Genomic DNA, 12,500 nt, shown 5'->3' with positions numbered 1-12,500 from the left:
CAAAAACGTGTTCTACGTTTTTTTCTTTTCCTTCGCTCGTATGAAATCGTTTTTTTCAAAAAGATTCGAAAGTATCGTCTTCAAATCGCACGGCGTTCTCGAGCGACGGATGAGTCGGACCTCCGTGCCGAGCGTCCGAGCGTTCCGCACCGTAGAAGTCGCTAAGCGGAGCCATGTGTCGGAGCGTGTCAGAGAGACACCGTCGTCTCCCCCCGACGAGCGCTGGAGCAAATTGTATCGTAATTAAATCCAACGGCGCACTTGTCTCTCCCTCCGCCGTCCTGACAGCACCAATATGGTTCCAGTTACCAGTGTAATATTTAGGTGTAACAAAAAAGAGAGAGTGAGAGGAAACACTAATAAAAGAGAAATCTGGATTATGTGCTTCTTGACTGAATTCGTGACACCCGCTGGAAATAATGAAACACTTTCCCCTCCTCTCTTCATATCGGGGAGTCTTTTTTTATTTCCTGTCTTGTCAAGCTCGTGGGGAAACTTCTGGCCGATTTGGGACGGAGCCGGGAAACATATGAGCTGCCAGCTGCACATGGTGTGTGTGTGTGTGGTGTGTGTGTGTGTGTGTGTGTGTGTGTGTGAGGGGGAGATGAAGTGATCAGCAGGTTTCTGCTAGCGTCACCGTTTTTGACCCGCTCGCGCTATTTCATGCTTTCTTCTGACGACACGCTTAGACTTTTGTCATGTAAACCTGAAACCCAGCAGCTTTCCTCATCAGCATGGAGCCGATTGGACTGTAACTCAAAGCGAGGTGTTGAGACCGAGAGCAGTCTGTAAAACGTCTGTCCAGAACGACCGCCAAGGCGAGACCGCGTTTCGGAATACGGCGGAGCGCGGGGCTGCACGTCGGAATGGTTAAACTTTACTGGAGAACCTTTTAGTCATTTGAGGTTATGAGTTAGTTACTTACAGCGCTGTAGATCACAGACCTGCCAGACACGACGCTTCGCAAGACCACGTCTTAACGTCGGCGTACTCCGCGACGAGTTACTGCTGAAAATAAAAAGAGAGTCCACCCAAAAAAGTGGATTTTTTTTTCCTCTAATAAAAATGTCATTCCACATGTGGATGTAAAAACGATCGACAAGCGTTCCGAACTCTTCGAAGTTAACCGACGTCACCGGTAGCCCCGCCCCCTTTTCAAGACTTTCCTAACTTTCGCTCGGCATAAACGGAGACGAGAACAGATTAAATCGGTTTACAACGGAGCGTAGGATCGTTTTAACGCTAACTTTAATACGAGTTCAAGCCGGCGAGACCACGAGAGATGTAAAAAGGCGGTCGCCGAGGGAACGTCCGTTTATAGCCGCTATATAAAGATAATCAGAAAGATAACGTGTCATTCTTTAATTAATAAAAAAAAAAAACCCCTGTGGTTTAAAGATGAATAAAAGAAACTTGAGGATATTACGGATATTGGAATGTAATCACTTTTTTTTTTTTATTTCTTAAAAAGCAATACTTAACACTTTGACCAAACGCGCTCGTCATCGTTTAAAAAAATTAAAGAATCGCGATCTTTTGCGCGGCTATTTTCAGAATCGGTAACTCGATAAGTGGACGTTAAAGTCGTTTTCCCGCTAACTACGTATCACCCGAATTAGATCCCAGCATAGCGACGAACACTTTTCTTTCCCGGCCGAGTCCGTGTCGATTTCTGTTGTATTCGCTCTCAGAAATTGGCTTTATGAGTGCTTGAAAAGCTGCACACATTTCTCTGCTACTCGATCACCGGAGCACAGGAAGCGGGTAATGAAGAATAGATTGCTGGTATAAATCCGGCTCGTGTTAGTTAGCGCTTCTTCTCCTCTGTTCCCGCGGAGGCCGAGTTCTCTTTCCGTGTTACTGTCCCTGAGCCTTTAGCTCTCGTGTAACCTTTTATCATTAAACCCTAAAGGAATATTAGGGGAATAATATAATAAAGTCGAAAGGGAAGAATTTCAGTCATATAATCTCGCTGGTGTCTGTTTTCACCGTGACCATGTGTTAGTGTACGGAGAAATGTGGGAGAAATGGACACGGGTTCAAAGCGGGATCGCTACTTATTTAGCTGTCAGCACTAGGGAAGGGGGGAGAGAGAAGGGGGAGAGAGAGACAGAGAGAGGGAGAGAGAGAGAGACTGAGAGAGGGTGATAGAGAGACGGAGAGAGGGAGAGAGAGGGAGGGAGGGAGGGAGGGAGGGGGAGAGAGAGACAGATGGAGAGAGAGAGGGAGTGGGAGACAGAGAGAGAGAAAAAGAGAGAGAGAGACAGACGGAGAGAGAGACAGATGGAGAGAGAGACGGAGAGAGAGAGAGACAGACAGACAGAGAGGGAGAGAGAGAGACAGACAGAGAGAGGGAGAGAGAAGGAGAGAGAGAAGGGGGAGGAGAAAGACAGAGACCGAGAGGGAGAGAGAGAGACTGAGAGAGACAGAGAGAGAGAGAGACAGAGACAGAGAGAGAGACAGTTGGAGAGAGAGAGAGACAGACAGACAGACAGACAGTCAGAGAGCAGGAGAGAGAGAGAGAGAGACGGAGAGAGAGACAGAGAGAGAGACAGACAGACAGACAGAGAGAGAGAGAGAAAGAGAGGGAGAGAGAGAGAGAGAGTCTATGCACAGAAATGAAATTCCACCATTAAAAGCCATCAGCATTTCAGCTCTGATTGATCTTTTGTTGGCTGTAATCTGATCTGGACGTATCGGTGTGCAGGTCATCAGTCAGGATGGCAAACTGCACACTGGTCACTGGTCACTGCACACTGCACACTGCACACTGGTCACTGCACACTGGTCACTGCACACTGCACACTGGTCACTGCACACTGTACGCTGCACACTGGTGACTGCACACTGGTCACCGCACACTGCACACTGGTGACTGCACACTGCACACTGGTGACTGCACACTGCACACTGCACACTGGTCACTGCACACTGGTCACTGCACACTGCACACTGGTCACTGCACACTGCACACTGGTCACTGCACACTGCACACTGGTCACTGCACACTGCACACTGGTCACTGCACACTGTACGCTGCACACTGGTGACTGCACACTGGTCACTGCACACTGCACACTGGTGACTGCACACTGCACACTGGTGACTGCACACTGCACACTGGTGACTGCACACTGCACACTGTACACTGGTCACTGCACACTGCACACTGGTCACTGCACACTGTACGCTGCACACTGGTGACTGCACACTGGTCACTGCACACTGCACACTGGTGACTGCACACTGCACACTGGTGACTGCACACTGCACACTGTACACTGGTCACTGCACACTGGTCACTGCACACTGCACACTGGTCACTGCACACTGGTGACTGCACACTGCACACTGGTGACTGCACACTGCACACTGGTCACTGCACACTGCACACTGGTCACTGCACACTGGTCACTGCACACTGGTCACTGCACACTGCACACTGGTCACTGCACACTGCACACTGGTGACTGCACACTGGTCACTGCACACTGCACACTGGTGACTGCACACTGCACACTGGTGACTGCACACTGGTGACTGCACACTGCACACTGGTGACTGCACACTGCACACTGGTGACTGAACCCAGCAGATGTTAAGCTACCAGCCGCACAACTTTGTCTTATTTCTCATCCAGACTACATTTCTAATTATTAGTAAATTATTACTACTTTTTTTTCTTTTCCAATTAAGTCTGATCTCTCAGATGCCCTCGCATGTTTAATTAAGCGTAATATAATTCCCTCTCGGCGACGGAATGCACCGCGTCTGCTCAGCGTCACGCTTCCCGTGCTGCGCCTGTACACTCGGCCCACATGTTTCGCTTCACCGTTTATGATTTTTCTTATAGCGGAGTTGTGAGGTTCCTAAATCACTTGTGCACAGACGGCATCAGCGTCCACGTTTAACCAATAAAAGGCTGTGAGGAACAGACTCTCAGATCTACCATCACTTCATAAATAGTCCTTATATAAAACCCACCCGAAGCCGTCATCTTTACCCTGAGAGCACACCTGCTAATTGGAAGCATATTTTCCGGCCAGTTTGAAACACGCTTTCGTTTTTTTTTTTTTTTCTTCTTTCTCCAGCGCGAGAAAAATTCAGTACAGCTCCAGCCTTCATGTAGCAACAGCTCAGATTTCTATGTTATAAAGAGAGAGAGAGAGAGAGAGAGAGAGAGAGAGAGAGAGAGAGAGAAAAAACAAACCCAACAGCAGATTGACGGACTAAAGGCTGTTCGGTCAGACGATCACCTGTGACGACAGTGCTGAGTTAGCACCTTATTGCCACTTTGACCCCTCACCTCTGCTTGCCCTCTTGTTTGGGTTCACTCATGCCCTCTGTGCCACTAATAGGAGTGTAATTTGGCCCAAACCGCCACTCAGAGCCAGACTCCGGCGTTTAGGATTGCGCCGTGTCTGTCGAGTGACGGCTCTCACGTGTGCCGACGAAAAGGAACGACGAGTTAAACACTCCATTCTTGGAGAAAAATATTCTTCAGTAACATATGGGTCTTTTTAGATGTCAGATGGCTTTGAACTCCGTTCAATGACGTGTGTGTGTGTGTGTGTGTGTGTGTGTGTGTGTGTGTGTGTGTGTGTTGGGTGGGTGGGTGTTGAGTTTGTCTCACCCGTCCTGACCGGAGTCAGTCCAAAAGAAAGATGGAGGCTACAAAGAGATTTGATTTTAATGACTGTGTTGTGTTTCCCCTCCCATGTAAACAACGGCGACAGAAAGCATACGAAACGAACAGAACTCTCGCAGCCGAACCTCAGCAGAGATCTCCGTGTCGATTGTACGTACTAGCTTTCGTTTACTTAACAACACGCTCGATCTGTCCCGGCGTTCCGTTTTCCCGCTTTTGTGCCGGCGCTCCCGTAAGAACGGCGAACACGGAGGAAGGAAAACAGCTTGGGAAATGTTTTCAGCAGCCGCCGTAATTAGGCGAATCTCACAAATGAAACTTATGTGCCGCGCGGCGTTTGAAGCGCGCTCGAAAGTTAGCCGCGTCGTGCGACGAACATATTTGCATCGCGTGGGAACAGCTGTTTAGCGCGGTGGCGCTCGGCTGCTTTGGCAGTGGGAAATCCACGCCGCTCGCTCAAGGTGCTCGAGAAGAGGAATAAAAATAGACAGCGATGCTTTGAACTTAATTGTGAAGTGACTGCTGTGGAATTGTGTTTTCCCTGCTGTCATGTTTTGTCTGGCTGTTTGTGTTGTTTTTGTGTCTTATTGTTGTGTTGGTTTTGTGTCTTATTGTTGTGTTGTTTTTGTGTCTTATTGTTGTGTTGTTTTTGTGTCTTATTGTTGTGTTGGTTTTGTGTCTTATTGTTGTGTTGGTTTTGTGTCTTATTGTTGTGTTGGTTTTGTGTCTTATTGTTGTGTTGTTTTTGTGTCTTATTGTTGTGTTGGTTTTGTGTCTTATTGTTGTGTTGGTTTTGTGTCTTATTGTTGTGTTGGTTTTGTGTCTTATTGTTGTGTTGTTTTTGTGTCTTATTGTTGTGTTGGTTTTGTGTCTTATTGTTGTGTTGGTTTTGTGTCTTATTGTTGTGTTGGTTTTGTGTCTTATTGTTGTGTTGGTTTTGTGTCTTATTGTTGTGTTGGTTTTGTGTCTTATTTGTTTTGCTCACTGTGGCTGTGTTGGAGTTGCTGTAGCATTCCTGTCCATCCAGCCTGGTCAGAGTGTGTGTGCGAGAGAGTGTGTGCGCGAGAGAGAGTGTGCGCGAGAGAGAGTGTGCGCGAGAGAGAGTGTGCACGAGAGAGAGTGTGCACGAGAGAGAGTGTGCACGAGAGAGAGTGTGCACGAGAGAGAGTGTGCACGAGAGAGAGTGTGCACGAGAGAGAGAGAGTGTGTGAGCGAGTGTGTGTGCGAGTGTGTGCGCGCGAGTGTGTGCGCGCGAGTGTGTGCGCGCGAGTGTGTGCGCGCGAGTGTGTGCGCGCGAGTGTGTGCGCGCGAGTGTGTGAGCGAGTGTGTGAGCGAGTGCGTGTGCGAGTGCGTGTGCGTGTGCGTGTTTGAGAGTGCGTGTGAGAGTGCGTGTGAGAGTGCGTGTGAGAGTGCGCGTGAGAGTGCGTGTGAGAGTGCGTGTGAGAGTGCGTGTGAGAGTGCGTGTGAGAGTGCGTGTGAGAGTGCGTGTGAGAGTGCGTGAGAGTGCGTGAGAGTGCGTGTGAGAGTGCGTGTGAGAGTGCGTGAGGGCGTGTGAGAGGGCGTGTGAGAGGGCGTGTGAGGGCGTGTGAGGGCGTGTGAGAGTGTGTGTGATAGTGTATGTTAGTGCGTGTGAGAGGGCGTGTGAGAGGGCGTGTGAGAGTGCGTGTGAGAGTGCGTGAGGGCGTGTGAGAGGGCGTGTGAGAGGGCGTGTGAGGGCGTGTGAGAGTGTGTGTGATAGTGTATGTTAGTGCGTGTGAGAGGGCGTGTGAGAGGGCGTGTGAGAGGGCGTGTGAGAGGGCGTGTGAGAGGGCGTGTGAGAGGGCGTGTGAGAGGGCGTGTGAGAGTGCGTGAGAGTGCGTGTGAGAGTGCGTGTGAGAGTGCGTGTGAGAGTGCGTGTGAGAGGGCGTGTGAGAGGGCGTGTGAGAGTGTGTGAGAGTGTGTGAGAGTGCGTGTGAGAGTGCGTGTGAGAGGGCGTGTGAGAGTGCGTGTGAGAGTGCGTGTGAGAGTGTGTGAGGGCGTGTGAGAGGGCGTGTGAGAGGGCGTGTGAGGGCGTGTGAGAGTGTGTGTGATAGTGTATGTTAGTGCGTGTGAGAGTGCGTGTGAGAGTGCGTGTGAGAGTGCGTGTGTGTGTGAGTGTGTGTGTGCATTTGTGTGTGTGTGTGTGTGTAAATCACAGGATTAATGAAATTCTAAAAGCAGTCCATCTGGCAGTAACAGCCAGTAACAGGCAGTAACAGCCAGTAACAGCCAGTAACAGCCAGTAACAGGCAGTAAAGGCCCTGCTGCAGTCAAACTCTCTGACGTCATCACTGACTTTTCTCCACTGGGATGTTGATGTAAACATGAACTGAACTGAACTGAAGCTCTTCACCTGTCATTCAGATGAGATGCAGTGAATGAATGAAGATGTTCCTAATAAGTCTGTTGGTCACAGTGAACCTTCATACGTTCCTCTGTATAATGTGACTACACCACTAGATCAGGCGTGTAAATAAACGCTGACTCATCAGGTTTAACTTTCTCTGATTCAGCGACATCGCCATCAGGAGCGAAATATACGGAGCTATTTACAGACCAGATAAATTCAGCTAAAACCGCTTCATATCTTTGAGTTGATTTGAGTGTGAAAATCTTCTCCGTCATCCTAACAACATGAAGGTCTTTGTACAGTAGAGCTGCAGTGTTCATCCTGTCCAGATATTAACTCGGATAGAGAAAGCCTTCGAATCGGATCCGACTGGGATCCCAGAATAAAGTTTATTCGGTTCGATTCAGGTCCATGCTACGCGCTACACCGGCGCTATCGTCGTCCGAATTCCCATCAAGCTAAAAAGGGGCTTGTGTAGGAAAGGAAAGCAATAGGGGCAGATAGCCTCCATCCAGCCCTCACACCCCGTCCGTATAATTACTAAAATAGGCGGTGCGGCAGGATCATATCCGTGCCCGTGCAGGGGTTCCACGATAAGCGGCTCACGCCGGTAATTACTTTATTGATAATTCATGGGAAAAATTGCCCCGGCCAATCACCACGGCTAGATTTAATGGAGCGGCCGGGCGAGGGGGAGGAACAGAGGGGAGCGGGGTGTTAGGACATCCTTTTAAAATGTGTTTAGGCCACAGGGAAGACCTTTCCCTCCAGAGATAATCACAAAAATAAATGTAAAATAGCCCACCATTGTGAGTGTGTGTGTGTGTGTGTGTGTGTGTGTGTGTGTGTGTGTGTGTGTGTGTGTGAGGGCTGGGAGGGGGTGTTTATCTGTAACTCCTCCTATAACACATTTACCCTCAGCCGTAAATGAGCTAATAATTCTCCGAGGGGAAGGCCTTGGTAATGAAATTGACATTTAGCAGCTTGGCTCCAGTCTATTAACTACAATAAATTTAATTTGCAACAGGCGCACAAGTGTAGCGGGGTGTCGAAGGAGAAAAGCAGCTCCCGACAGATTAGGTGTTTATTACGTCTGCCGGCCACGAGGACAGTAGCCGAAATAAGGCCGCTCTCGTGTCTGCGAAAGAGGAGAGAATCACACTCGTTTCGCAGGGTTCCGTTATTAAAAAGCAGCACTTCCTGTTTCGCCCCGGTAGGGGTTCGATCGCCTCGTCCGACGTTACCGTGTTAATCGATCGTTATAAACCAGAAGAGAAAACGATTTGTTCTTCATCTTCTTCTTCTTTCTCTCTCTCTCTCTCTCTCTCTCTCTCTCTCTCTCTCTTTTTGTTCTGTAAACACTCTCAGTGTTTATCGCATGTTCTTAATAGAAGGCTGGGAGGAAATTCAGCGTGGTCAGGTTTAAATACACCTTATAAATAAATAAATAACTAGCTCGGCAATGAAAAAAGAAGTGTTGTGTGTTTGTTTGTGTGTGTGATTGTGTGTGTGTGTGTGTGTGCGAGTGTGTGCGAGTGTGTGCGAGTGTGTGCGAGTGTGTGCGAGTGTGTGCGAGTGTGTGCGAGTGTGTGCGAGTGTGTGCGAGTGTGTGTGCGTGAGTGTGTGTGTGAGTGTGTGTGAGTGTGTGTGTGTGAGTGTGTGCGAGTGTGTGCGAGTGTGTGAGAGTGTGTGCGTGAGTGTGTGCGAGTGTGTGCGTGAGTGTGCGTGAGTGTGTGCGTGAGTGTGTGTGAGTGTGTGTGTGAGTGTGTGTGTGAGTGTGTGTGTGAGTGTGTGTGACAGATAAAGGAATGGGTGGGAGGTCAGGAGGCCTAGTAAGAGTCTCAGTAAATCAGTAAAGCGTCTCTGCCTTGTCCTGTAATGATCAATACCGAGTGTGTAGAGTCATCCCAGCCACTCCCTAATGATCATGACGGTGGATCTCTCTCACACACATACACACACACACACACACACACACACACTCACACACATTTATTAAAGCCGTGACCTTGTTTGCTTTCACACAGAGCTCTTTGACCTTTCCATTAAAGCCCCATCAGAGATCATCAGGGATTTGATTTGCACCACAGCTTTATAGCACAACAATGTCGACTTCTCCATGGTGATTGGTTACAGGTGTGGATTCATACAACAGCAGTAAAAACGCTGCTCCGAGAGAGCACTTGTTGTTGTGAGACGTTCCACGACGCCGCAATGAAAAAGAAAATTACAAATGGGTTAAAAGTCTGACGTCTTTCTTGTTCCGGTGTTGGTAAACAGATAGGAGGGTAATAACCTGTGTGTGTGTGTGTGTGTGTGTGTGTGTAGGTCTCGTTCTCGTCATCGCAGATCTCGCAGTCGGAGCAGCGGCAGATCCAGCAGGAGACGCAGCCACAGTCGAACCCGAGACCGCGATCGCGCTCAGCGCAAGACTCGAGACAAAGACAGGGGACGAGACCGAGGACGTGACAAAGACAAAGAGGACACGAAAGCCAAAGAAAAGGAAAAACAAGGGTGGGAATTATTTATTTTTAATTTTGTTCCCATCTCAACACACACACACACACACACACACACACACACACACACACACACACACACTTTAGTTCCTTTCCTGATTCCCCTGCATGGAGCAACTCAATCACTGCTAGTGTTATAATCCAGCAGGGAGTTGGGGACAGAGCTGGAATAGTCACACTCATCCATCTATCTCTCTCTCCTCTCTGAGCATGCTGTCTTTACCATCCCACCGCTCTCTTATTCTATTTCTCTCGTCTCTTTTTTTCCTCTTCTCTCCCGTCTCCCTACCGCAGCTAGATCATGTTAAACTAGCTTTACTCGCTCATGTCTGATCCCCCCGCGCCCCCGGTGTAATCCGCACGAGCAGGGGCTAAACTCATTTTAAAGCCGCTTCCTCATTTTTAGCACTACGTACCGCCCCAAAGCGGCACGGCCTAATGCGATTGGAGGACGGCGTGATGTAGAGATATGGGCTGGGGCTGTCAGTCATTTTGAGCGGCTTGTCGCGCTGACGGAATCACACACGCCTCGGGAAGAAGTTAGCGGGAAGAAGCGGTGCTTATAACTCCCTTATGAGGAGTGTGTGTGTGTGTGCGCATGTATGTGTGTGTGTGTGTGCACGCTTGCGCGCGGATCACATTACTTCTTTCTTAAATAGAAGCTTGTACGTACATCACGGCCGTCAGAAACTTTTGAACGCAATCGAAATTTCCCGAAATATTTACATAAACAACAGCAACGCATCCGTTTTCCTTCAGACGTTTTAGACCCAGTCATATATTTTTTCGTGCTGTCGAATATTCCGTCCCGACCCCTCAGAAGGTGTCCATTTTTTTTTCCCATCTGACCAGCGGTGCCGTTACGTCTGCTGGAGGTCTTTAAAGTGCGGTGACCCGTCCTCAGAAATTGTTCTCTGCATTTAACCCATCCAAAATGCACACACACACACACACACACACACACACACACACACACACACCCCGTGAACACACACCCGGAGCAGTGGGCAGCCATTTATGCTGCGGCGCCCGGGGAGCAGTTGGAGGGGTTCAGTGCCTTGCACAAGGGCACCTCAGTCTTGGTATTGCCGGCCCGAGACTCGAACCCACAACCTTCGGGTTACAAGTCAGACTCTGTGACCATCAGGCCACGACTTCCCCCAAGAAGAGACACGGATCCTGTGTTAAATAAGAGGTAAACAAGTCAGACCGTAAACACACGATCAGTGTCGTTTGACGCCATAACGGAATTTTTTACTTTTGTGAGAGAAATACTGTAGTGTGGAGCTGCTGCTGGTGCGCTGTGACCGTATATGTGGGCATGTGGTAGCCTAGTGGTTAAGGTGTCGGGCTACTAATCGGAAGGTTATGAGTTTGATCCCAGCATCACCAAGCTGCCACTGTTGGGCCCCTGAGCAAGGCCCTTAACCCTCAATTGCTCAGCTGTATAAAATATAAGGTAATGTAAGTCGCTCTGGATAAGAGCGTCTGCCAAATAATGTAAATGTATAACTACAAGCTGAGTCGTATTTAAATATTTACTTACTTTAAAAACTACATACGGATTTAAAAATTACGACTTAAAAGACATTTTAATAAAGTTCAACCGTTTATCGGACAAAGCGTCGTCACAGATCACGGCGTAACCAAATACAAATCCGTTGTCTGGATTGAACCGATACCGATACCGAACTGGTCGGAATTGTCAAGGGAATATTCCCTGTTTTTTTTTCTTTTTCTCCTTCCCTCTTTTCTCCCTCCTTCTCCTCCTCCTTCCCCTCGTGTTAGTGTTCTGTTATTAATCCAAAGAAATACACTTTTTTTTTTTTTTAACACGATCGTGTGCTTTTAAAGCAATCGAGCCGTAACTCTCACGGTGGGTTGCCAGGTATCCGAAACTTTTAAACTACTGTAAACCGAGAACCTAGACACGAGAAACGAGTAAAAAAAAAAAGCGTCGTGTGTTTAATCCTAATGTACAGTTTAGTGTGTATCAACGATATAAGGATATTATATTTATTGGACAGAATTTGTTCAGAAAATACATTTCGTGGTCATTGTCATTCTACGCGGTTTTTGGTGATTGGTTTACTTTAGTAGCTCGACCTGAAAGCTGTGATTTGACACTCGGTGTTACTCTAATCGAGAGTATCGCCGCCGTACGGAGTCACTTCATTAATAAAGAGCGGCGAGCCGTGTGTGTGAGCCGCATCCTCTGGCAGTTCCACATGCCCGTGCCACTGAGAGATCTGTAAGTGTTTAACAGATGAGCTGCTGGTTTGTGGATTATGAGAGCCTTCTTGTTCCCTTCGCTTCCCTCATTTCATCACTCCGGTACCGATTCATCCGTCTTTAAGGCTGCCGTCTCGCCGCTCTACAGCCCGGTTGGCTGTTTTTTCCCTTTCACTTGTCAGCAAACTGGATTCTAGCTTTTATTATCTCGAGATCTCGAGGCTTACCAGAGGTCTGGTTCATGTAGTAAATAGTCTGTGGTGAAGCCGACGTGGTGGTGGTTTACATGCAGAAGTGAGATTCTAGACGGAATCCGATGCCCGGTTTATTCTGTACTCCGGACCAGACGTTATATCATAATGAGTTTAAGAATTTTAAAGCTCGATTACTGACATTTCTGTGTATAGACACTTTCCTGTACAGGATTCTGCTAGGAAAGCTTCTGTACGTGGCACAGTGAGGTTTCGCTGCAAGATAGTCATTGAAAAAATGTTTGTGTCATTCTTTTATGGAAAATATACAGCTCGAAATACTGCACAAGGGAATTAAATATAAAGTAATAGAATCTGGTAAGAGCAGCAATAATAATAATAATAATAATAATAAATTCTAAGAAAATTAAGATCTAATACAAATGGATGAAATCATTAAAGTAGATAATGAAAGAAAACAATAAAAAAACTTTTTTTAAAAGGATTTCCTGTATTGATGATAATAATAATAATAATAATAA

General features: G+C 47.8%; 1 protein-coding gene across 3 annotated transcripts in view; it reads left to right on the top strand.

The window, feature by feature from the left end:
* Positions 1–12,500, top strand: part of rsrc1 (arginine/serine-rich coiled-coil 1) — a 121,221-nt gene that overhangs the window by 13,317 nt on the left and 95,404 nt on the right. For all 3 annotated transcript variants that reach the window (XM_047806468.1, XM_047806467.1, XM_047806469.1), the window contains exon 4: positions 9,345–9,530. In XM_047806468.1, the coding sequence (XP_047662424.1) occupies positions 9,345–9,530 (186 nt within the window). The remainder of the gene's footprint in view (positions 1–9,344; positions 9,531–12,500) is intronic.

The sequence above is a fragment of the Tachysurus fulvidraco genome, chromosome 22 (assembly GCF_022655615.1).
Source record: "Tachysurus fulvidraco isolate hzauxx_2018 chromosome 22, HZAU_PFXX_2.0, whole genome shotgun sequence".
In the NCBI taxonomy this organism is placed as follows: Eukaryota; Metazoa; Chordata; class Actinopteri; order Siluriformes; family Bagridae; genus Tachysurus; species Tachysurus fulvidraco.
The sequence above is the reverse complement of the archived record's forward strand: the minus strand, read 5'-3'. Positions and strand labels throughout refer to the sequence as shown.